The sequence below is a fragment of the Panicum virgatum genome, chromosome 2K (assembly GCF_016808335.1).
Source record: "Panicum virgatum strain AP13 chromosome 2K, P.virgatum_v5, whole genome shotgun sequence".
NCBI classification, from domain to species: domain Eukaryota; kingdom Viridiplantae; phylum Streptophyta; class Magnoliopsida; order Poales; family Poaceae; genus Panicum; species Panicum virgatum.
Genome location: NC_053137.1, coordinates 15555571 through 15580490, shown reverse-complemented (window position 1 = coordinate 15580490; position 24920 = coordinate 15555571). Strand labels below are relative to the sequence as shown.

The 24920-nt window shown below is 41.6% G+C and overlaps 1 protein-coding gene across 1 annotated transcript; it reads right to left on the bottom strand.

Annotated features, from left to right (window-relative positions):
- Positions 1-8799: 8799 nt before the first annotated feature.
- On the bottom strand, positions 8800-9438 carry LOC120668678 (putative lipid-transfer protein DIR1). Its single transcript, XM_039948430.1, has one exon. It carries the CDS (start codon positions 9338-9340, stop codon positions 9029-9031), a length of 312 nt encoding a protein of 103 aa, XP_039804364.1. The 5' UTR covers positions 9341-9438; the 3' UTR covers positions 8800-9028.
- Positions 9439-24920: the final 15482 nt, after the last annotated feature.

Below are 24920 nucleotides of genomic sequence, written 5' to 3'. Positions count from 1 at the left end.
CGTTGTCATTACCGGAGGGGCAGCGGAGGACGATCTAAATTACACATGTAAAGAAAAAGTAATAAAGGACTATCCATCATTATACATTACACATTGTAATAAAATTATACATGAAAATTCTCTAAAATTCTCTTAAATTATACATGAAAATTCTCTAAAGTTCTCTAAAGTTATACATGAAAATTCTCTAAAATTATCAAAAATTCTCTTAAATTATACATTGTAATAAAAAAATATTAAGTCACTAAATTCTCACTAAATTCACTAAATTCTCTCTAAATTCTCTATAAATTCTCTCTTATGTCTCTAAATTCTCTCTAATTTTGCATTAAAAAAACATTAATTTACTGTCTATAAAATTATACATGAAAATCATTATACATTATACATTGTAATAGTATAAAATTATAAAAAAAATGAAAAAGGGGCGCGGCGTCGGCGGCCAAGTCACTTACGTCGACGGCGGCGACGGGTCGGCGGTGGTCGAGTCGGAGGCACAAGGGAGGGGGCCGTGGCGTCGAGGCGGTGGTGCCGGCGTGCAGGGGACTCGGCGGCGGGGTGCAGGGGACGCGGCGGCGGCCGTGTGCAGGGCACGGGGTGGCGGCGTCGACGAGGAGGCGCATAGGGGAGGAGGCATCGACGAGGAGGCGCGTAGGGGAGGAGGCGTCGACGAGGAGGTCGTGTGCAGGGAGCGGGGCGGCGGCGTCGACGAGGAGGTGGCGCCCTCGACGTCGGCGGCGCGGTGGAGGGGGCCGGCGTCGAGGCGGCCGGGGAAGAGCCGCACCGAGGTGGCGGCGGCAAGGGGACGGGGCAGCTGCGGTGCACCGAAGACGCGGGTCGGGCGGGGAGGGGCGGCGGAGGACGGTCGACAGAGTGTGGAGGAAGAAGAGAAGGGTCATGCCAATATATATAACACAAGGCTTCGGTACCGGGTGATAAAATCAACCGGTGCCTAAGAGGGCCTAAGGCACTGGTTGAAGTTCCAACCAGTACCTTAGGCACCACATAGGTACCGGTTATAAACGCACCCGGTACCTTAAGACTCCAACGGGCGGGAAATGAAAAAAGCATAAAGCACTGGTTGAAAAGCTAAAACCGGTACCTAAGGCTTCTGAACCCTCTGTATTTTAGGTATTTTGCCGCCAAAAGGATTGAATTCACCGAGTATCCCAGTGGTAACCGGAAATATTCTGTGCGCCACAGCCTGGGTTCGACACCCACGCCCAACCTTTTTTTGAACGGATTTGTTAAATGCCCAATAATTCTATTAATTGCTTAATCAAATAATTGCATTAAAAACTGATAATTTCCTAATAAATTTGTTAAATGCCCAATAATTTCATTAATTGCCAAATAAATAAGATAATTGCATAAAAAAACTAATAATTGCCTAATAAATTTGTTAAATGCCCAATAATTTCATTAATTGCCAAATAAATAAGATAATTGCATAAAAAGTCTGATAATTGCCTAATAAATTTGTTAAATGCCCAATAATTTCATTAATTGCCAAATAAATAAGATAATTGCATAAAAAATATGATAATTGCCTAATAAATTTGTTAAATGCCCAATAATTATATTAATTACATAATAAATCAGATAATTGCATAAAAATCTGATAATTGTGTAATAAATTTGTTAAATATTCAATAATTTTATTAATTGCCTAATAAATCGGATAATAGCATAAAAAATCTGATAATTGTCCAATAAATCAATTCATTGCATAAGAAATCTAATAATGTTCACAGAAAATATTACAAGACATAATCATTCAACTAAGGGAATATTAACGATGGTTCGCTTTACAATCGTCCCTTCATTATGATCATGACGTGCGTACGGAGCCTCCTCTTTAGCTAAAAGAATACTTGTGTCAACCTCCACTGCGAACGGAGTCATATCTTCAACCTTATTGTATTCTTCTTCATCTGTGACATCGTCGACTCGCACAATTTTCCTTTTTCCTGCCAGAACAATATGGCACTTTGGCTCATCTCCGGCACCTAAAAAACTTGATTTATTCCTGGACTTGTCCTTTCTCGGTTTGCTAGACATGTCTTGCACATAGAAAACTTGAGTGACATCTTTAGCAAGGACGAATGGTTCGTCTCGATAGCCAAGCTCTTTGAGGTCTACTGTTGTCATTCCGTACTAGTCGATATCGACACCTTTTCCTGTGAGTTTAACCCATTGACAACGAAATAGAGGTATTTTCAACGGCCCATAGTCGAGTTCCCAGATCTCTTCAATGTAACCAAAATATGAGTTTGTTTGGCCACTAGAGTTGGTGGCATCTATACGGACACCACTATTTTGATTGGTGCTCTTGTTATCTTGGACTCTTGTATAAAATGTGTAACCATTAATTTCATATCCTTGGTACATCAAGATTGAATTTGCCAGACCCCTGGCCAGCCAAGCTAGCTGCTCATGAATTTGATCGTTAGCCATGACTTCCTTTTGTAACCAGGTGGCGAATGTATCGTTATGATGTTTTGTAATCCATGTCTCAGACTTCAAAGGGTATATGCTTCGCACAATTTGCATGTGCTCCTCCATGTATGGAGCCACCAAGGCTGATTGTTGCAGAACTGTGAGATGTGATTTGCTCAACGTGGCATGATCTGTGGCATTTACTGATTTTCTTCCAAGTGTGCCCTTTCCAATCAGCCGCCCCTCATGACGTGATACTGGAATCCCAATTGGGCAGAGTTCTTCCATATAGTCAACACAAAACTCAATGACCTCCTCTGTGACGTAACCCTTCGCAATGCTTCCTTCTGGATGACCCCGATTACGAACGTATTTCTTTAGGACTGCAAAGTATCGTTCAAAAGGGAATATATTATGAAGGAAAACATGACCGAAAATACCAATCTTTTTAACCAGGTGAACTAGAAGATGCATCATAATATTGAAGAATGATGGAGGAAATATCATTTCAAGACTGACTAAACTTTGGACAATATCCTCTTGTAGCCTGCTTAAACTCGATGGATCGATTGCCTTCTGAGAAATTGTGTTGAGAAAGGCGCATAGCTTTATGATTGTTGCTCGAACATTAGCTGGTAGAATACCTTTAAGTGCAACTGGAATCAATTGCGTCATCAACACGTGATAGTCATGGGACTTTACATGTGCGAATTTCTTCTCTTTCAAGTTCAGTAGCCTCTTTATATTCGAAGATTAGCCTGATGGGACCTTGATACTGTTCAAACAGTCGAACATACTTTGCTTCTCTTCCTTACTAAGAGTGTAGCACGCAGGACCTTGATAATGACGTCCTTTATTCCTTTTTCTGGATGTAGGGCGGCCAGTTGTTTCATACGTTGAAGATCTTGCTGCGCTTCCAATGTATCCTTTGCCTTACCGTAGACAACAAGGAAACCTAGAAGGTTCACACAAAGATTTTTTTTGTTAGGTGCATCACATCAATTGCGTGGCGGACGTCTAAGACTTCCCAATAAGGTAACTCCCAAAAAATACTCTTCTTCTTCCACATAGGTGCACGCCCGTCATCACTCTGCACTGATTTGCTGCTGGGTCCTTTTCCGAATACTACTTTTATATCTTTGACCATTTCAAACACCATTTTCCCACAACGGTGCCTAGTCTTGGTACGATGATCTGCCTTTCCATCGTAGTGAGCATGCCTCCTCCTTAATGGGTGCTTGATCGGAAGAAATCGACGATGACCCATATACACAATCTTCTTATAGTGCTTGAGGTACATGATGTCGGTTTCTTCTCAACAATGGATGCATGCCCTATAACCCTTATTGGATTGTCCAGAGAGGTTACTTAGTGCTGGTCAATCGTTGGTGGTTACGAAAAGCAATGCACGAAGGTTAAAATGATCCTCTGCTTGCGCATCCCACATACGAACACCCTCCTCTTTCCACAACAATAGAAGATCCTCAATCAGTGGTTTTAGATACACGTCTATACCGTTACCAGGTTGCTTCGGACCAGGGATAAGCACCGGCATCATAATGAATTTCCGCTTCATACACAACCAGGGAGGAAGGTTGTATATACAGAGTGTCACAGCCCAGGTACTATGGCCACTGCTCTGCTCACCGAAAGGATTCATGCCATCCATACTTAAGCCGAATCTTATATTCCTCGCATCATTTGCAAATGTTGGGAATGTTCTGTCCACTTTTCTCCACTGCAACCCATCAGCGGGGTGTCTCAACATATTGTCTTGCTTACGTTCTTCTTTGTGCCATCGCATCAATTTAGCATTTGTTTTGTTCATGAACAAATGTTTCAGACGTGGTATTAGAGGAAAATACCACATCACCTTGGCAGGCACCCTCTTCTTGACACGCATCCCCTCAACATCGCCTAGATCATCTCGAGGGATCTTATATCGGCATGTGTTGCATACAGGGCATGAATCGAAATTTTCTTACTCACCTCGATATAGGATGCAGTCATTAGGACAAGCATGTATCTTTTGTGCCTCTTATCCTAAAGGACAAATAACTTTTTTTGCCTCGTATGTTGTCTCCGGCAAGGTGTTACCCTCAGGGAGTAAGTTTTTTATAAGTTTCAGCAACTCCTCGAATCCCTTGTCAGACAAACCATTTGATGTCTTCCATTGCAATAATTCCAATGTGGTACCCAACTTCTTTTGGTCTTGTTTGCAATCAGGGTACAACAATGTTCTGTAGTCCTCCAACATACGCTTCAGATCTCTCGATTCCTTTTCTGTTTCGCAACCTTCCTCAGCTTCGCGCAGCATCTGACCAAGATCATCTTCTACAACGTATCCTTCAGTATCTTCTTCAGGCTCACCCATTGTAGTGTCATTGAAAAAGGAATTATAATTGGCTGCAAAGTCAAGAATCCTGTCATTTTCTTTTACATTATTATCCAGCACAATTCCTCTTTCACCATGCTTGGTCCAAACATAGTAGTTCGGCATGAAACCACTATTGAACAAGTGACTATGGATGATTCTTGATGATGAGTAATCCTTCTAATTCTTACAGAATTTGCATGGACAACGAACGAAACTGCCAAACTTGTGTTTCTCGGCCGCTTCTATGAATTCATGCACGCCATCCATGAACTCCTTTGAACGCCGGTCGGCCATGTACATACATTGCCGACTCATCTGGGTCCACAATACATTTATATACATCATTGTACTGTACAAATAGTTCATTCATACTACCAATTTATAACAATACATTTATATAATTGATAATGCATATAACTATAATAAATAGATACTATTCAATTATCAAATAAATTGATAAAACATATAAATACAATAATTTGATAGTATTCAAATATCAAATAAATTGATAAGACATATAACTACAATAAGATGCTACAAATAAAAATAATTATCACATGTATAAACTAAATCAAGTAATAACTGTTTCTAAAAATTAATTACTAAGTTATAAAGAAAAATAACTAACCTTTTTTTCAAAAAAAAAACAAAAATTCCCCTCCCCTCACCTCACTCAGCTGCCATGAACAGTGAGTTCACGGCAGCTTGAGGGGGGGAGGGGCTGGGGTATTTATAGGCTCGGGCCAAAAGCACCGGTTGGTTTTAATGATCCGGTGCTAAATTTTGTTCAATAGCACCGGGTCAAGGCACCAACCAGTGCCTTAGTCCCGAGCTCCTGGCAGCTGCCACGTTTCATCACCATAGAAACCGATTATTACCATCAACCGGTGCCTATAGCGCCACCTTCATTTGGTACCGGGTGGTGGTTCAAACCGGCGCCTATGCTGACGCATTGGAACCAGTTGGAACCACCACCCGGTGCCATTTGTCCTCCACTAGGTTCGTCCAAGGCCAAAGGTACCAGCTGCTGTTGCAGCCGATACCGATGGTCGGTACCGGCTGCAACAGCAGCTGGTACCTTTGGCCTGGACCGATGGCCCGTTTTCTAGTAGTGATAGGAAACTGTACTTTTTGGACACACCCATGTATTTCTTTTTGTTTCCTGGCCTTCTACTTTTTTTACTCCTAAGAAATGACCCCAATCATTAGTGCAATTTCGGGGGATTATATGAAAAAAAATTGGGAACATGCAAGTAGCTCAGTTTGCGGAGTTCTATCAGTACTGATTTCAGTTGCCACTTTAATTTCTTCTTCAGTAAATAACAGAGCCAATATGCAATTAGCCTGAGAGACTAATCCCCTGTAGTGTTATGTATTTTCTTCAGAAATATTTTAGAGAGGTTATAAGGAAACATAAAGATGCCTTTTAGCTATTTCTACCATCAGAGAGTACTTATAATTTCGTTGGTTGGATGATGTTCAGCTCACAATATAATAAGAGCTCTTTTACAATGATTATAAAGTACCAAAGGGTACTTTCAGGTGCTTATTCCCTTGATTTTTTTTGGTCGTTGATCTATAAAAATTAAATTAAATCAGTACTTGGTCCCACCCTTTTCGGTACGTGGTCCCACATTTTAGAAGTACCAGGTACTTTACCCTAGTTACTTCTGGGTACTTCCTACCTTCGCCATCGTAGGATTTTACCAGATGGATGGCTCCTATTTTTTCAATCATTGTAAAATTTCTCATATAATAATTGTGGTCAAATAGAAATTGCAATTCATGAAACGATACGAGTTACTTAAAACTTGTAGCTCATGTCAAAAATAATGTTTGTAGAAAAGTGGGAAAATATGACGAATAATGCAAGGAAAATTGACCATTAAAATCACTTTTATATAAGTATTTAAAGTGTGAAACAGTGCTAGCTAGTGTTAAAACATTAACGTAACTTACATAATTACGGTGTGTTGTTCTTATAAATAATGTACACCATGTACCAGAAACTAGAGCAAGAACCCATAATAATACCATTTTTGTTCACATATGGAAGTTATGTTAATGTTTTTGTTTACCAGAAACTAGAACAAGAAACTAGTGGAAAATGAGAAGATATATATGGAAACTCAATGGTTGGGGCCACAAACTATTATTCTTGTTTACATGATGGAATATGATACACAAAGTACTTGTTTGGCCCTGTTTGTTTGTTTGTTTTACAACCCATACTATTTAATCCAATTTATAATCTATAACCTTGGGAAGGAAGGCTTATTGGATTATAATGATCTGGCATGTCAATTATTGCTATAATATAGGGCCTCTTTGGTTCAGCTTACAATATGAACTGGATTTTATATATAATCTGCCAATCTGGGATGGGAGAACAAATTGGGCCTTACAATTTAGAAAAAGCTTGCATATTTTGACTGGATCATCCCATGGTTGTTTTCATCCATACACGACTGCTCCATACAAAACCAGTTATAGAAACATATACACTAATTATATGTTCCCTTTCAATTGTATACTAATTTACCTAATTTCTCTAATAAGTAGGTCAAATGAATTAATAGTTTTAAGGAACAGTAGCATTGATGCATGTTTAGTCGTGGAGTTTTGCAAAAAATTAACAGGCCACTACTACAAAAACAGTCTTTTGTCCCAGTTCCACAGGGCCATTTGTTCCGGTTTTGGAACCGGGATTCGCCTTCCGGGACAAAAGGCGGGTGGCAGAACCGGGACAAAATGTCCCACACGCTAAAAAAATTTTTGCACCTCGCGGGATTCGATCCCAAGACCTCTTGTCTAGTGCATGGTTTTCTTGCCAACTCACCTAAGTAGTACATGTGACTCAGTATAGAATAACTTCATTTTGAACTGTCACGTGGAGGGGCCTTTTATCCGGGTTGGTAACACCAACCGGGACAAAAGGGTCCTTTTGTCCGGGTTGGTGCCACCAACCGGGATAAAGGGGTCACCCTTTTGTCCGGATTGGTGTTACCAACCGGAATAAAAGAGTTGGGCCTTTTGTCCCGGGTGGAGCCACCAATCGGGACAAAAGAGGGACCTTTTGTCCGGGTTGGTGCCTCCAACCAGAACAAAAGGCCCCTGTCCCCCCTGGCCCGGCTAGCCGTTGGACCCAGGACAAAAGGCACCTATTGTCCCGGGCCCAAAGGCAACCGGAATAAATGGCCTGGAACAAAGCCCTGTTCTGTAGTAGTGGGCCTTTGTGAATTGCAATAGGACATTAATTACACTGCCTAAAAATGTTCTAGTGTCAATGTTTGACTCTCTAATTGTCATCTGCCGACTTCGATCAGTAGTGCTGTTGGTTGGGCAAGCAACCATGATCGAGTGTTCATGGACCGATAGCTCAGTTCTTACTGGTACTACGTACATTCTTTTTTTAGGCAGGGCTCCAAAGGTTTCATGCGGATGTTGACAGGCACTACGTACATTCTTTTTTTTTTTGTTAAAATGGATATATGGATACACAGTAGCTGAAATCAGTGTTTGTACTCTAAATTCACCATTATTGAGTCTTAAATGCACCAAACAGTTCAACAAAAAAGGGATCTTAATTAATCTGATAGTAAAAGACACGCAATTCACTTATACTTCGTCAACAACCTTGTCTCCAAATCGTATCTTCAAAACAATTTCAGGAATGCAGATTCCAAGTTAAGCATCCAAGTTCTTATATACTCTCTCCTGAAGATAGAATCTTTAATCCATGACCAAACGCTTGTCAGTGTCATTTTCACAGATTTTACTCATGTGATTTTATCTGAACGTACTACTATGAAACATGCATGCATGTCTAAAAAAAAGTATGTGTAACGAATATTTTTCTTTTATTCCACAACGCAGTTTTCTTTCCCCTTTAATTTCTTCAGTATACTATTGAAGACTCTGCTCCCAAGCTTTTGAATTATTTTCACTAAGAGTTTCTCGAGACACGCAAGAATAAATCTCCGTGAGATGCAGGAAACAAAGGTCCTCCATTCATACTCATCATGCGTCCAACTTTGCAGTGGACGGGACATGTTGTATTGCGTAGTACAGTTCTGAAACTTACTTGTGCCCTGATTTAACAAGCTCACTAGCTCACAGCTCAATGTTACAGTATACCCCATTTATTCGATCTCGAAGCTACACATGTATATATAGTAGTTGTAACGAGAGTGACAATGCTGGAGAAGATCATCAGCAGTTGGCCGGCATGGCGAGGCCGCACTTGCGGGGCAGCCCCATGGCGCGGTTGATGTCGATCTTGTAGAACCTCACCCACACGCCGGCGGCGTTCTTGTACCGGCACAGGCACGGCAGGTCGGCCCCCGCCAGGGCGGCGCAGCACGCCGCCGAGGGCTGGTCGGTCGGGTTGCGGATGGCGGCCGCCGGCTGGCACGCCCGGATGCCGTCGCTCGACAGGTTGCAGATGCCGTGCGCCACCTCGGAGGACATGGCGAGGACCACCAAGATGGTCAGCAGTGCGCCCATTGCCTGGGCCTTTGCCATGGTTATTTTGGTAACTGTGTGTGTGTGTGTGTTTTAGCTTTGAGAGATTGCGGAGGGCTGGTGTGGCTGTTATGGAGTTGTGAGGAGAGTGTTTGGTTCGGGGCTCCTATTTATAGAACAAAAATTAGTAGTTTGTTGGCTGACTGGTAGCTCCCTGTTTCAGATATTTTAATGTGATCCATGCATTTTCTCCTCAACTTGTTTTCAAGTGCATCGCCCCTCAAAAAAGTAGCTTGTTCCCCACTTGTGAATGAACATGTGAAAGGTTGAAAAGTAGTCCTTGGTTAGCAACCGCGAATTTTAGCACTAATAAGAAGGTTTTACTACTGTTTTCTTATAGACAAATGAGCTGTAGTGATGGTTCAGTCGACACTCCCCTCCATCAGCACTAGAAGGAAATTCGAAAATCCTTGAAATGTACCAGAACACCTCAAAGGATTGAATGTTAGTCTGGTACATTTTCGTACTCCCTTTATTTGAAAGTATATAAGGCTTATTCATTTTGGTTACGATAAGTCTTCGACCAAAAAATACATAATAAATAATTAGTTCATTATTTTTGTGATACAAAGTTGGTGCTGTCATATTCATATTAAAAAAGTATTGTTGGATTCAAATTCAACAATCACTTTAAATGTTTGTAAACTTTTTTGGGTATATATGGAAATGGCGTGTACTTCATCAATGAAGATGCTCAGTGGTATGGTTCCATTGTGACTTAGTTTATATTCAAATATTACAAATAAAACAAATTTTCCAAATGGAACCTCATTTTCCGGAAACAAACAAGTACTATTTGTTAAACTAAAAAAAGAGGCTTGAGCACATCATAGCATACTCCAACTTGAGAGTTTTTCTAGCTCTCTTTCATGAGACTACAAATTCATGTGACTTTAAATGTACCCAAACATGTGCCATGGATGGGAATACACTTCAATATATTCTTGATAAGCAATTTCCTCGCCATCACAACACTGCAGCAATGCCCTAGGCCAGACCGATCAGACCAGTCTGTCAGACCGGTCAGACCGGTCTGTCCAGAGATAGGTTTCCTAAGTGTCCAAGGCCGGATCATCCGACATGAGGCCAGATCATCCGACATATTCCAGAGGCAAATCGGCATATGGACCGGATCGTCCGACCTAGGGTCAGATCATCCGACCCTGTACAGATTCAGCTTCAATGTAGTGATGCTTCAAATGTTTTGTCTTGATGAATCTCATGATGTGATCTTTATTTCCTGCATATCCAAGACACATTCTCTACTAGAGAGACATTAAGAGCATCATTTGGCACATAGGGAATTAATAACATATAAAATGAACTTAGTCACTTTCAAATGTCTCACAACTACTAAAATTGTGATACACACTTGTTTACCAAGGACTGAGAGTGACTCAAGAATGACAGTTAGCACAAGATGCTGAGATGTCATTAGAGTAGAGATTTCATCAATTTTGCTTTGCACTTGGTTGTATCTTGAGTCATGTAATTTTTGTCACAAACCAAGTCTCCAATGCATCTCCAATGTCCTACAAGCTCAGCAAGTACCTTTCGGTACCCAAACCTTGTTGGGTCCATCCAAGTTAGTTAAGAGATGCTTAGGAACCCAAATAGCCCTTATGCTAGTTCGAGGAGATTTAATCACTCTAATAGCATAAGTACCTGCTTGGTCCTTCCTAAGCTTAGTGAAATCATAATGGACAAGGTTTGAGGTTTGTGCATTACCTTTTGGACAATCCTTACCAAGATGCCCCTTTTCTCTACATGTGTAGCAAGTGCGATGTTTTATTTTTCTCGACTCAACATCATCCCCATAACTTTGCACTTGCTTCAATTTAGGCATCACCTTTGAATTCAAGACTTGCTTGCTCTTGTAGGAGTGAGGTTGGGTTCCCTGGACACCAACCGGTCTAGGGTGACCGGTCTGACCGGTCGGGTCAGACCTGGCCTCACTTTGTAGAAAGGGACATGCTGCAATGAGATGACCTTTGTCTTTGCATTTGAAGCACGCCCTTATTCTTGCACGTTGTTTTTCCTTTCTTGAAGGCTTTGTCTTGTTCTTGGGTTGCATGGAACATGTGGACTTGTTGAACGTGCTAGAGAGATGCGGCGGCTTCACCCGAATCATGTCCCGTCCTTCCTGATGATGGCGGTGATGCTCCATAGCCTCCCTTTTGTCTTTAGCTTTTGGATCCACAACAGATGTGGCTGCCTCTGTGGTCTGAGATGTTGAACCAGGGCCTGCTGCTGACAACATCTCAGCACCGGACAGTCCGGTAGGTGCCACCAAACAGTCCGGTGCACCGGATAGTCTGGTGGTGGCCACCGGACAGTCCGATGTTTGGACTTCATTCTGATTAGCCGCCTAGGCAGGAGCTTCAGCGGCTTTCAGTTCCCGTTGTCCAGGAGAAAGCAAAGGATGTGTCTCTACTCCAGCAAACGAACATTGTTCGATTATATCGCATTCTCCATTACGATCACCATCCTCTCTAACACGAGTCAAACTAGCCAAAGTAATGGGTCCTTTGGCTTTAGAGAAATCTAGCCGAGCTGTCCCTTTATGCTTGACATGCTTTTCTACAACTAGATCTATTTCTTTTGACAAAACAGATTCGGAACAAGAATTAATACTCACATCCGAATCATCTTTAACATCGTTAGAAAAGCGGTCATGAAACTTTTGCTCTAACAGGGACCACGTATAAATCTCATGATCAGATAATGATTTAAACCATAAAGACGCAGCTCCAGCTAATGACCAAGGAAACAAAACAGATTTCATAAGATCTGTAGCACCTTCCAATTTTGCTACATATCGATTGATATGCTCCCAGGTGCTCGCACCATCCCCTCCATTAAACTTGACAAATTGTGGATCATAAATTAAAGTGCAATGCTTACGAAAATCAGGCCAAAGCACATCCATATCAAGCTCAGATGGAGAAGGTGAGTCACTCAATGACAAACATGCACCTGCTGAATTCTCATGGGTTCGGCTAGAGTTAGGAGTAACATGCGAGGCCGAACCATGAATACTGGAAGTCACGTAAGGTGCTGAATTCTTACTAATTCGGCTGACATTATGAAAATCATAGGAAGCCGAATCATGAGCACTAGGAGCTGCACATGATGCTGAATTTGCATTAACCCGGCTGTCATTATTGAAAACATAGGAAGCCAAATTATGCATATTAGGACTTAAATATGGTGCTGAATTTTCAATAATTCGGTCAGCATTATTGGAAGCATAAGATGCCGAATCATAAATATTAGGATTCGAATATGGTGATGAAATTTCATTAATTCGGTTGGAACTAGTAATAGCATAAGAGACCGAATTATGACTATCAGAGCCATATTGTGTAGCATATGACATTTGAGAACAATTGGCCGGAGCGCTGGTATTAGCATGGCCAATTTTCTCATTCATCGGCATGCCCCCAGAGGGGTTCACAAATTGTATGTGTGCTGCCGATGAATAAATAGGTGAAACACCTCCATGTATATTATAAGAATTAGCGGCATGAGACGTTTCATACTGAACGACCGAACTTACCACACTAGTTTGGCCTTGGTAATTATACATCGGTACTTGACCTTGTTCCACCGATGTGTAATGATTTACGTGTTGCATGTTACTAGCAGTAGAATTAAATCCCAAAGCAGACATATTATGCGACATAGGCTTTTGCATACAATTTTCAGCATTATAATATGCACGATGAGAAGCATTATCTGAATAATGACTAGCCGACGCAATAATATATCTACTATCATGATTAGCAACATCAACACGAGAATTCATGGTGTTTGCACAATTAATACTAGAATTACTCAACTCATTTGCAAACTGTACCTCAGGCGTGTTGTAGTAATATTGTTGTGGTACATATGAATAACCCGCCATGTATACTTCTTAATAGGTCTTGATGCTTCTAGTCTTGTAATCAATAAATCTAGATATATTTGATAATCCAAGCAATCAATAACCAACACTTTGTCTTCTCTTTTGATCTTTGATATACAACAGCAAGCAAAGTAGAGTGCAATTGGCTTGAGCAGCCTGATGCAATACCACAATTATATTTGCAATCGGTCTAAAGAGACCAGATGTAATAACAAGGGCGAACCAAAATAGTAGATCAATTAACGCAGGGCTAGGGTAGAAAAATTCGGTTGCTTTAATAACCAGAATTATCTTCCCCAGCGGAGTCGCCAAAATGTGTTGACACAAATCTCGGTCAACACACGAGAGCACTCGAACGTGCGAGTCGCAAAGGGACCGAAGAGCAGCAAGGCCACACGGACCGGTTAGACCGGTTGAGCAAACCGGTCAGACCAGTTTCTAGGGTTTCGCTGGAATCGGTCGTCTCGAGGGATAAGTATCACACTTACGTGGTGAAGAGCGGCAAGGTTTACGAGCAAACCAGCAAAGGATAACCAACGCGCTTACGTGACGAAGAACGACTAGTTTACGAGCAAACTAGCAAAGGCCGTCGAAGCTCTCGCCCGGGAGGGACCCCGTCGGGGCGTGAACGTCGCCGGACGTGCCCTAGGTCGACCAGCGAGCTTAGGACGCCATCAATGGCCGTGGAGATCACGATGGACAGCAAGGGAGATTGGAAAAGACTAGGGTTTAGAGGTAAAAAGTAGATGCATTTTGTATTGTTCGATTGGGTGTGTCTCAATCGGCCATAGCTCTTTATATTTATAGGGTGGGAAGGTCTGTACCCGTGGGAGGTCAAAAATATATTACAAACCGACCTAGAATCAAATTACAACTCTAATTCGGACTAATCTGCTAAAAACCGGTCAGACCGGTCCCTAAATCCGGTCAGATCGGACTACTCGTGCTGCACGGTCGGCCGACCAAGTGGTGATGGCCCACGGGCCCCACCGACTTGCAGATGACACGTGGCAAGGTGCTATTGGTCCTCCATGGCGGTTTGGGTCAGTTCTCAAGCAAATGGCTGGTGGCTTCCCTCCTATAAATACAAGGGGAGGGGGTCCAAATGAAGATACACTCACACATCAACACCACAACATCTTCTCTTGAGTTCTCACTTGAGTGAGAGTTGTCTTAGGGAGTTACGAGTAGCGGTACTCAGGAGGGGCGCCGTCAACGACGCTCTTCTCCAGATTGTGCCTCTACAAGAGAGTGAGGAGGAGTCGGGGGATGTGCCGGGTTTGTCGGCACTCTTCTCCGCTTGTACCTCAACGGATGCTTATTCGGTTGTAAGTGTTCGAGACTTTCTTATTTAGAATTAGAGTTTAGATTGCAAGTTAGTATATCTGCCTTATATTACATGAGTGTATGTTTAGAGAGTAGCATTTGACTCTAGAGTTGGGCTCCAGACGGAAAAGGATAACCCTGTACGTCTCTAGAGTTAGTTGGGAAAGGCATAGATGTAGTGTCTAGGCTGAACTATACCACTCAGTTGTCTGATAGTCACACGGTTTGTAGAGGTAGCCGGCTGGTGGTGACAGCCATGTTTGAGCCCTAGTAATCCTCCACGTTCGGATATCGAATAGAGCATATATTATTGGAACTATCGGCTTGTATAAGCTAGTCAAAACCAGTAGCTCGAAGTATAATAGCGACGTGATCTCTTCTTCTAAACATAGGTTCTAAATCTTAGTCCTCTCTATCCTATCCTTCCTACACCAATGTGTGTGTTCTTGGACGAGCCTGAACCCGTAGATAGTGTACTCATGTTCCCCGGTGGATACGATACCCTGGAATACTTTTGGGTGAAAGCTACAACGGTATCCGTGCGCTTGCGGATTTTATTCATGACGTTACAAAGTACCAACAAGCTTTCTGGCGCCGTTGCCGGGCAACGGCAGCTACATTATCTTCGGACTCAGTCGTCCTCGTATCTTTTTCATTTTCTTTCCTTCTACCTTTACCCCCACTACCCATGGAGCAGCTATCCTTTCCACAGCTCTCTACCCCAAGGGGCGAGTTCTCTAAGCCATCACCATCTTCCTCATCTGATAATGAATTCGACCCTGGCTTTATAGCCATGGTTCGGAAGCGACCCTTCTTGGGAGACATTCATGAAGATCCCAATGAGCATTTACAAGAATTCGAGGAACTGTGTTCATGTCTAGTAATCCTAGGCATGACACAGGAAGCCTTGTGGTGGAAATTGTTCCTCTTCTCTCTTATATAGAGGGCGGAGCAATAGTACACCCGCACGATAGGAAATATGAGTGGTGATTGGGAGGAGCTTCGAGATGACTTTTGTTACTCGTTCTCCCTCACCGAACGCATAGACTCCCTACCGACCGACATCCTCGGTTTTGAGCAATTAGAGAAGGAGTCCATAGGTGCAGCATGGGCTAGATTCTCAGGCCTTTTGGCATCTATCCCAGACATGTCTATACCCGATGAAGTATCATTGAACGTTTTCTACTCGGGTTTAGACATGGAAACTGCCCTAGAGCTTGACGTCGCCAGCGGAAGATGGTTCGCACACACAACTCCGGAAGAAGGAAGAGACATCCTAGATAGTTTCCTAGAAGGATCTTTCTTCGCTACTGACCATAGTGAACCCCGCCGGGAGGAATCCGCGTTGAGCCATGAGAGTCCCTCAACACCCGAATATGAGCCTTCATCTTACACATCTCAATATTCGTTTGTTGAGCCCTCTCCCGAACCACGAACACCAAAGGAAGAAGAAATTCAACCTGTACAGTTCTCTTCCCGATTCGAGGATGATCCTTCGGAAAACATCCAAAATACCTCGAATCATTTTAGACACGACAAGCCTACGGAATCGTTGTGTCTTTATAAGACCATCGATGGAATTTCCCGACATACACCTACAATGGATTGGTCGAAAGAGGCAAGGCGTACTTCCAAAGCAATTTAGATTAGCCCAACCTCCTCGACCATCCCTTGTTTTATGAAGGAAAATGCCGTAGAAGCTCTTCAAGATCCTTTTGCTGAGGTTTGCATCATACCCGAGTGCCTTTTGGACACTCTCGTGGGTAACAAGCCTCTAACCCCAACCGACAAGTACTTTAAAAGTCCATCTGGACAGTACTTTGAATGTCGGGGGATTGCAAGGGACATGCCGATTATCATAGACAAAATCGAGGTGCGTTTATATTTTCACATCTACGACATCGTCGATTTTGATCTTCCCCTAGGCCTCCCGCTGGAAAAAACTTCTGGCATCTTATGGGAGCCTAGATGAAAAGCTTAGGGAAATCGGCTCAGCCACTGCTACTCCTTATCTAGAAAATCTTCTGGCCAAGCCTCTTCCCGAGCAAAATCCGCTCGAGGAGATGATGCATACATCTCCGTTCATATCATCTGAGCTTGTTCTCTTGGGAGTTCTAGAATCCTCTGAAGAACATGACTCCGAATGTAGCGTTCACTCTTGTGAAGATGAACGATCATCATCACCCTCAACCGAGTTTGAGCCTCTTCCCGATGGCCTAGAATCTGTTGTTCTCGACCTTGATCGAGACACAACTATAATCTTTCACGATGAATCTCTTAAGATGCAGAATCAATGGGCCAAGAAATCTTGTGAGGCGCCGACTCTGGAGTCCAATGAAAAGCATTCCACAAATGAGCATGAGAGTTTCACTTTTGACATACCTCGTAAACCATGCTCATTCAATGCAACTCCAGAGTTGGGCATGCTTAGTGCACCATGCACACACGAGGACGACAACCAACTCAAGGTCCTCTTCTGTAAAATTTTCAGAAGGTTGTTTGTAGATGTATATGTTTATCGTAAATATTACAGATTTTGTGGGTGCACCGTGGCACTAACCTTGTAGCTAGCTTCAACGATTGGTGGTGAAACAATGACCCATCACCAATGATGGCTGCAAGAGTTATCATTGTCGAGCTTATGACCAGAAACAAAGCACTGCCGGGAGATAGCCCGGACTATCATTTATTTACTTATTTATTTCCCTTTCAATAAAAAGCAAGAGCATGTTCTAGGATATAGTTTTCCTTCGGGTATTTTTGGTCGCTAACCTTTCTAGGGAAAGATCAAGAAGAATGATGGACAAGCAACACATACGAACATGAGAGCTACAATGACTACAACACCTCGATATGCCTTGATGAAAGAACAACTACATAAGAAGACTTGAACTCCATACACTTGAAGTTTTGCAAACTCCAAGTGTGGGGGAGGTATGTGAGTACCCCGAAGTAAGTTCCTTTCTAAATCCATATCTTGTCTTGGAATTGGTGTATGTCCTCGCATCTTGCTCTATAAAAAAATGAAAAAAAAAGAGAGAGGAACTGCCATGGTGACAATATTGTCTCAATCAACAAGACACCATGGTAATTGTTCTCAATGTCCTGCTTTCGACATTAAACAAAGCCCTGTCGGGAGGTCGCCCGAGAATCACCAGGTTCGTACTCATGCCTATCTCTCTTTGAATAAAGCTCAATCATGCTTCCTTGCTTTCTTTATCTGTTCTTGTATGCTCTAGTTTGGATGTGTGTCCGGAAATACATTCATAGACATTTTAAATCAATCATGGTGTTTGGATTAAAATATCTTCTTCAGTCAAACTGACATGGTGTTGAGTTTGATTGATGTTCTAGAGTTAATACTTGTATAGATGTTGGTTGCATATATGGACTAACCCCTGTAGAAAAATCAAATCCAATTGGGTGAGTCATCGAGCTGAATTCAAATGGAAAGGTAAGACAAGGTTTTGGATTAATGATGCACAACATACTCATGTTAATGCAATCTTGATCCAGCCTTGTTTGAGTAAGTATCTTGGTGAGAGTAAATTTTAGTTTCAATAAATTTTAGAAGCTCCCTGGTTCTTAAAACCGGTAGAGCCATTAGTTTGTTTCTGTAGTTTTGTTTTTGAATAAGCACTAGGTACAAGAACAAGTGTGGGGGAGATCTCTCGGAACTTTCATGCATATACACTCGAAATCTCCCACAACACATGCACAACACCGAACGAACCAGAATGCAAAAAGCCAAGACGAATCAGAGCTAGTGTTGGGCAGTGGAACCTTAGGTTTGGCTGACTAGCACCAGCTCCGATCATCTTCATCGCGATGGTTTGTTCACTCTACCCCTCATACTCTCCCTAACCTATGAGTTTAAAAGAAATCTGGATCAATCACGAAAATTAAACTCAAGGTATCCTCTGGTCTTGTGCTTCTCTATGATTGGCTTGCATACCTTTTATTCTTTGCTAAGCCTGAACTTGTGAATCATATCTTAGGGAACCCATAATTGTTAAGTTGTTGACTAGTGAGATATGGTTTGAAGGAAGAATCCTTGCTTTATCTGCTTATGTGTCTGGGAAGTTTTTATCAAAAAGAAAATCTCCATAGCTTTACAACTCCACGTGTTTGTCCTACCAAAACTATGTGTTGACCTTTATGATACCAATCTTTACACATATATGCCTTGTTGTTGCTTTGAGCTTCTTCAAACTTTGTGACCCGAGTGAGATGTCTTTCATACCTGCTTGATCAAGATCACGTGCACTCTACCAGCTGAACTTCTACACTGAAAGTCAGCTATGCCATTCCATCCATCCACAAAATAAAACTCCATGTTTAATGATCTCTCTCTAGTATCTTTCAAATGCGGCATGGGCTATAAAAAAATGGCATGCCCAAGAAGCATGACCCAAAAAAGAAGAGAAAAAAATTGGACACATCATTGTCCATGAAAAAAAAAGAGAAGAAAAAGATATATATATATATATATACATATATATATAGGACCCGTCTATTTAGCACCCCGAGTGTTGAATATTATTCAACACTCCGGCGGAGCGCCGCACCCACTCCGGCGAGAGGTATTCACGGTAGTAAAATCTGGCTGGCTAGGCATTTTAATGCAGACTTCATTATCATGCGGGTAGTAAAATCTAGTCTGTAAAGGTTTGACACCATACCTTCATGCTCGCTTGACCAGACAACTACCAGTCTATCCTGATTTAACGCTTACTAGTAAAAGCTATCTCTATCTCTATGAATGTTTTGGCATGCTTAAAGGGATTTGAGTTGACCAGTTGTAGCATGCGGCGGAGTGGTCGCGGTAACTTTGACAAGTTAAATTTTACTACGTTAGTGTATGTGGGAGTAAAATGTGATATCATCATGTGTCCCGGAAGTAAAAGGCTTCAAATTTCAGCGCGTGAGGTAGCACATTCACCGGACCTCCAACAGCGATCTAAAAACTAAACCGTTGAGGTAGCACATTCACCAGACCTCCAAAACAACGATCTAAAAATTACACTGTTGAGGTAGCGCGGGAGTAAAAATTGATTCTTCCCATATTCCATGTGTTTGACCTGGGTTAGTGCCTAGTTGACCATTGTATTGATCGGGGAGCGGTGAATTTTGTCAATCCCCATACATCAATTTCATAGAGATTTACCACTAGTTTTTTTTGGCAAAATGTGACGTCAAATTGTCTAGCGATGTTACTCCGATGGGCCTAAAAATAATCATGGCTCCTCCCAGCACGTGTGGCCCCCGCCCCGGTTTACAACATCTATAATATTCTTAACTTGTAGTAAATTTGTACTGCTATAGCAGGTTCTGCCATTAAAATGTTGACATGAGAGGACTCATATTACTCTTGCGAAAACACAGGTACGATTACACAAGTACTTTTAGGTACATTTACACAACAATACAAGCATGATTTTGCCGGTTGATGATGTAGCTCTAACACAAGCGAACTTGCAGAAATACAACTGCAAATGAAAAGAATATGATATTCCACAAGCTCATTGTCCGAAATGTTCCGATGTAGCACTGCTTTCAGGAGCGCCTCTGCGTCAACCCTATGCCTCTTCTAACTGCCTGCATTATCAATAAATATTTATTGCAGTGCCTAAAATATCGAATATGAAAATTGTAAAAGATACTACTCTATCTAACCCGTGAAGCACGTACTACTCTAAATTTTGATATTACTATCTGAATACGAACAAAAATACTACTTTGAATTATGAAAAAGATACTAATATTCGAAGAAGTAATTACCAAAATTTTTAAAATTAGGAGGATCAATATTCAAAGAAGTAATCACCCCGTGCATGCATCTGCCCCACCCCACTCCCCCCCCCCCCCTAATCCTTCTAGCTTGCGACTTATCTAACTTATCTAACAGAAGCACATACTACTCTCAATTGTAAAATTACTACCCGAATATGAATAAAAATACTACTCCAAATATGAAAAATACTGCATAAAATTCTTTAAAATTAAGAGGAGTAATGTTCAAATAAGTAATTAATCATCCCATACATGCAACTGCCTCTCAATCCTTATATCTTGTAGCTTATCTAACAAAAGCACATACTGGTCTAAATTGTGAAATTGTACTGCTTGGATATGAACAAAATACTACTCTAAATTAAAAAAGCACTACATAATTTTTATAATTAAGAGGAGTAATATTCAAAGAACTATTTACCAAAATTGTTGAAGATTTCTAGGAGTAATTTTCCAAAATCAGAGAAGTAAAAAAATCATGATATTGGCCGTGTTGTTGACTATTGACTTGCAGAATTATTTTCACTATCTAAATTGGCCGTGCTGTTGTGTGGCAGCATAATGTAATGGACTAATGGTCACATGATTCACGAGTTATGAACTACTATAACGCACAAAAATACTACTCAAAATTATCAAAGTGCTTATTTAAATTGTGGAAAATACTACTTCAGTAAGAAAAAAATATTACTCTAATTTGTACAACAATACTACTCAAAAAGTGTGAAAAATACTACTTCAATAAGAACCAAATACTACTCTGGCTTATAAAAAATACTACTCTAGCAAGCTTTGCAACATGGAAACACAATGATAATTTTTATGCTATGAAAAATACTACTACAGTATTGCTTGTGCTACTACTATTCTGGATATTGCACAAAGGGGTCAGCTTCTAGTTGTGAGGAATCAGATATGATGAATCGGAGAGTGCTTGCTCACTTGTGCTCTATGATTTTGATACGATGCGATACTCTATGATTCCGATATCAAGTTGAAGTAAAAATGATAACAAGATGCACATCAGTAAATGTAAAAGATGACGTAAAAAATTCGAATGGCAATGAACACAATTGTCTGTTCGAAAACATGGTAACACCCGAAATTCATGCACGTGGGCTGTGGCTTGCAGCTAGGCACTACCAATTGAACGCATTTTGGGAGCAAATGAACTAACCTGCTGCTGTCGCTGATGGGGTTGTTGCTTCCTCTCTGTGCTGCAAAGTTTCAGGTGTAGCCGGTGATTGTAGCGGAATGTTTGTTACCTCTGCTTGTTCTTTGGCAGTCTGGCGTAAGGGGTGGTGATCTTGGATGCCTAGAACAGTCCGACGTCAGTGGATTGGGAGTGAGTCGATGTTTGGGTGGGGGGAGGCCTCCTAGTTTCCTTGCGCTGGTTGCACAATCATCTATTCATCTCGCATAATCAGGGGCGTGATTTCCGATGGTTCCGAATAAGGCGTCCTTCCTTATCCATAAACACTGCCGGGTGATGGTTTTTGAACAAAATTAATAACGGCTAATTAATGGCCACCAATTATAGAGCAAAATGACCATAATTGATATGGCAATAATGCATGTTTTACGTGCCACCAATAAATAGCAATCAATGGCCCGTAAAAAGGCTATCTTTTGGACCGTAAAAGTGTGGTATGGGGTCATGGTGTTGCTTTTAATTGCGTTGAATGCGATGAGTGCTGGTGGAGTAGTAAATATTGGTTGTGTTTTTCCTCGCCGGAGTTGGGGCTGCGCCGCTGGTATGTTGAATAGTATTCAACACCCCGTGATTTCCTAGTTTCCTTGCGCTGGTTGCACAATCATCTATTCATCTCGCATAATCAGGGGCGTGATTTCCGATCGTTCCGAATAAGGCGTCCTTCCTTATCCATAAACACTGTTGGGTGATGGTTTTTGAACAAAATTAATAACGGCTAATTAATGGCCACCAATTATAGAGCAAAATGACCATAATTGATACAGCAATAATGCCTGTTTTATGTGCCACCAATAAATAGCAATCAATGGCCCGTAAAAAGGCTATCTTTTGGACCGTAAAAGTGTGGTATGGGGTCATGGTGTTGCTTTTAATTGCGTTGAATGCGATGAGTGCTGGTGGAGTAGTAAATATTGGTTGTGTTTTTCCTCGCCGGAGTTGGGGCTGCGCCGCTGGTATGTTGAATAGTATTCAACACCCCGTGAGTTGAATAGAATATATATATATATATATATATATATATATATATATATATATATATATATATAGTTTTTTCTACACTCACGTGTAGCTACTCTCATCATCAGTATACCATCGTATGTATGTCTGCATACTCATTTATCACTTTGAGTATGTTCATATACTTATTCTAAGATACTTCAAAGGTATATACATGAAAATTTTCAAAAGTAGCCCTATTTTTTAAATATATAATGGTTATACCTTAGTATTAGTATATAAAAATAAGTATGTCCATATACTCTATGTATGATCACATACCCAATATATATTTCATCATAGATATTTTAGTATGAATACATACTCCATGTACATACTCTTCGTTGGATCAGATACATCTTGTATCATGAGATACACACCATGGGAGTAGCTACAAGCGAGTGTAGAAAGTAATTTTCCTATATATATATATATATATATATATATATATATATATATATATATATATATATATATATATAGCCATGTCCTCATGATATCCAAATAAAGGAGAGAGAGAGAGAGATTCATAAAAGGAGTATTTCATTCCATTTCCACCGTCTACCATCCACCTTCCACATATGTGCACGATCTTGATCAGCTTGTGTGATTTGTCATCTCCATGGATCCGTTGTTTGATTTTGCAATAAATGTGACACAAGTGCATGCTTTCATTTCCCTACCTTGAGCTCCACATAAGCTATCTTTAGAAGTAGGGTGAAAAGAGGCAATGCCTTGGTGAGGATATATATACACACTGAGCGACATGAAAATACTATGGAGAAGTAAAGCTATAGTTGGCCTTTGTAAAAATATTTTCAAAACCCCAGTCATATAGCAGTAAAGTGTAGGAGACTGACGTCAACACCGTTCCTCTCTTCAACTTCCCAAACAATTCATGGTAGACACATCAAAATTCACAGGTAAGGGTGAAGTTTAGAATAATCTGTATGCAGGTACCATATCATATGAAGTCGGGTCCGCCTTAGTTCTTGCCATTACTCGAGGACGAGCAAAGAACTAAGTGTGGGGGATCTTGTTGACGCTCACTAATGACTCATTTCAGACATCATCTTAAGCCTAAAATCATGAGAATAAAGTCTCATACCTGCTGATGTTATCCAGAAAGAGCCAATTCCATGTTTCCTCTTAGAAATATTGCTATATCGAAATTCGGGCAGAAATGTAGATAAAACAGGCTTCAAGCGTCAAGATACAAACCTGACCATCAGAGCAAGCCATCAACTCATGCATGAGCGTATGAAAGATGAGTGTCAACACTAGTGGTAGGAGTTATTACTAACAAAATCCACAAAGTGCTAGTATACATTTATGTGCAAGTTACTTATGGTTGGAAATGAGAGGAGAATGCAGCCCAAAAGCAAGGTGACACGTCATGGATCCGAGGCAACAATTTCTCGACAAATCAGACGCGTTCACGAGGATCTACGGGCCCACCAGAGCTACCAAACAGACTTTAGACAGGCCCTTACCATATACATGACTTGGGGGCCCACCTAGCAGCCATCTGACCGAAGACCGGGCCAAACGGGCCCAGCCCACGGTTGGCTGACCACCAAGGTCGGCCGACCAAGTGATGATGGCCCACGGGCCCCACCGACTTGCAGATGACATGTGACAAGGTGCTATTGGTCCTCCATGGTGGTTTGGATCGGTTCTCGGGCAAATGGCTGGTGGCTTCCCTCCTATAAATACAAGGGGAGGGGGTCCAAATGAATACACACTCACACATCAACACCGCAACATCTTCTCTTGAGTTCTCACTTGAGTGAGAGTTGTCTTAGGGAGTTAGGAGTAGAGGTACTCAACAGGGGTGCCGGCAACGGTGCTCTTCTCCAGATTGTGCCTCTACAAGAGAGTGAGGAGGAGTCGGGGGATGTGACGGGTTTGTCGGCGCTCTTCTCCATTTGTACCTCGACGGATGCTTATTCGGTTGTAAGTGTTCGAGGCTTTCTTATTTAGAATTAGAGTTTAGATTGCAAGTTATTATCTCTGCCTTATATTACATGAGTGTATACTTAGAGAGTAGCATTTGACTCTAGAGTTGGGCTCTGGATAGAAAAGGATAACCCTGTACGCCTCTAGAGTTAGTAGGGAAAGGTGTAGACGTGGTGTCTAGGCTGGACTATACCACTCAGTTGTCCGATAGTCCCACGATTTGTAGAGGTAGCCGGCAGATGGTGACAGCCCTGTTCGAGCCCTAGTAATCCTCCATGTTCGGATATCGGATAGAGCACGTATTATTGAAACTATCGGCTTGTATAAGCCAGTCGAAACCAGTAGCTCGAAGTATAACGGCGACGTGATCTCTTCTTCTAAAC

What these genes read in the sequence shown, in the direction of transcription:
- LOC120668678 (XM_039948430.1), bottom strand. Translation starts at nt 9,340, where the DNA reads ATGGCAAAGGCCCAGGCAATGGGCGCACTGCTGACCATCTTGGTGGTC.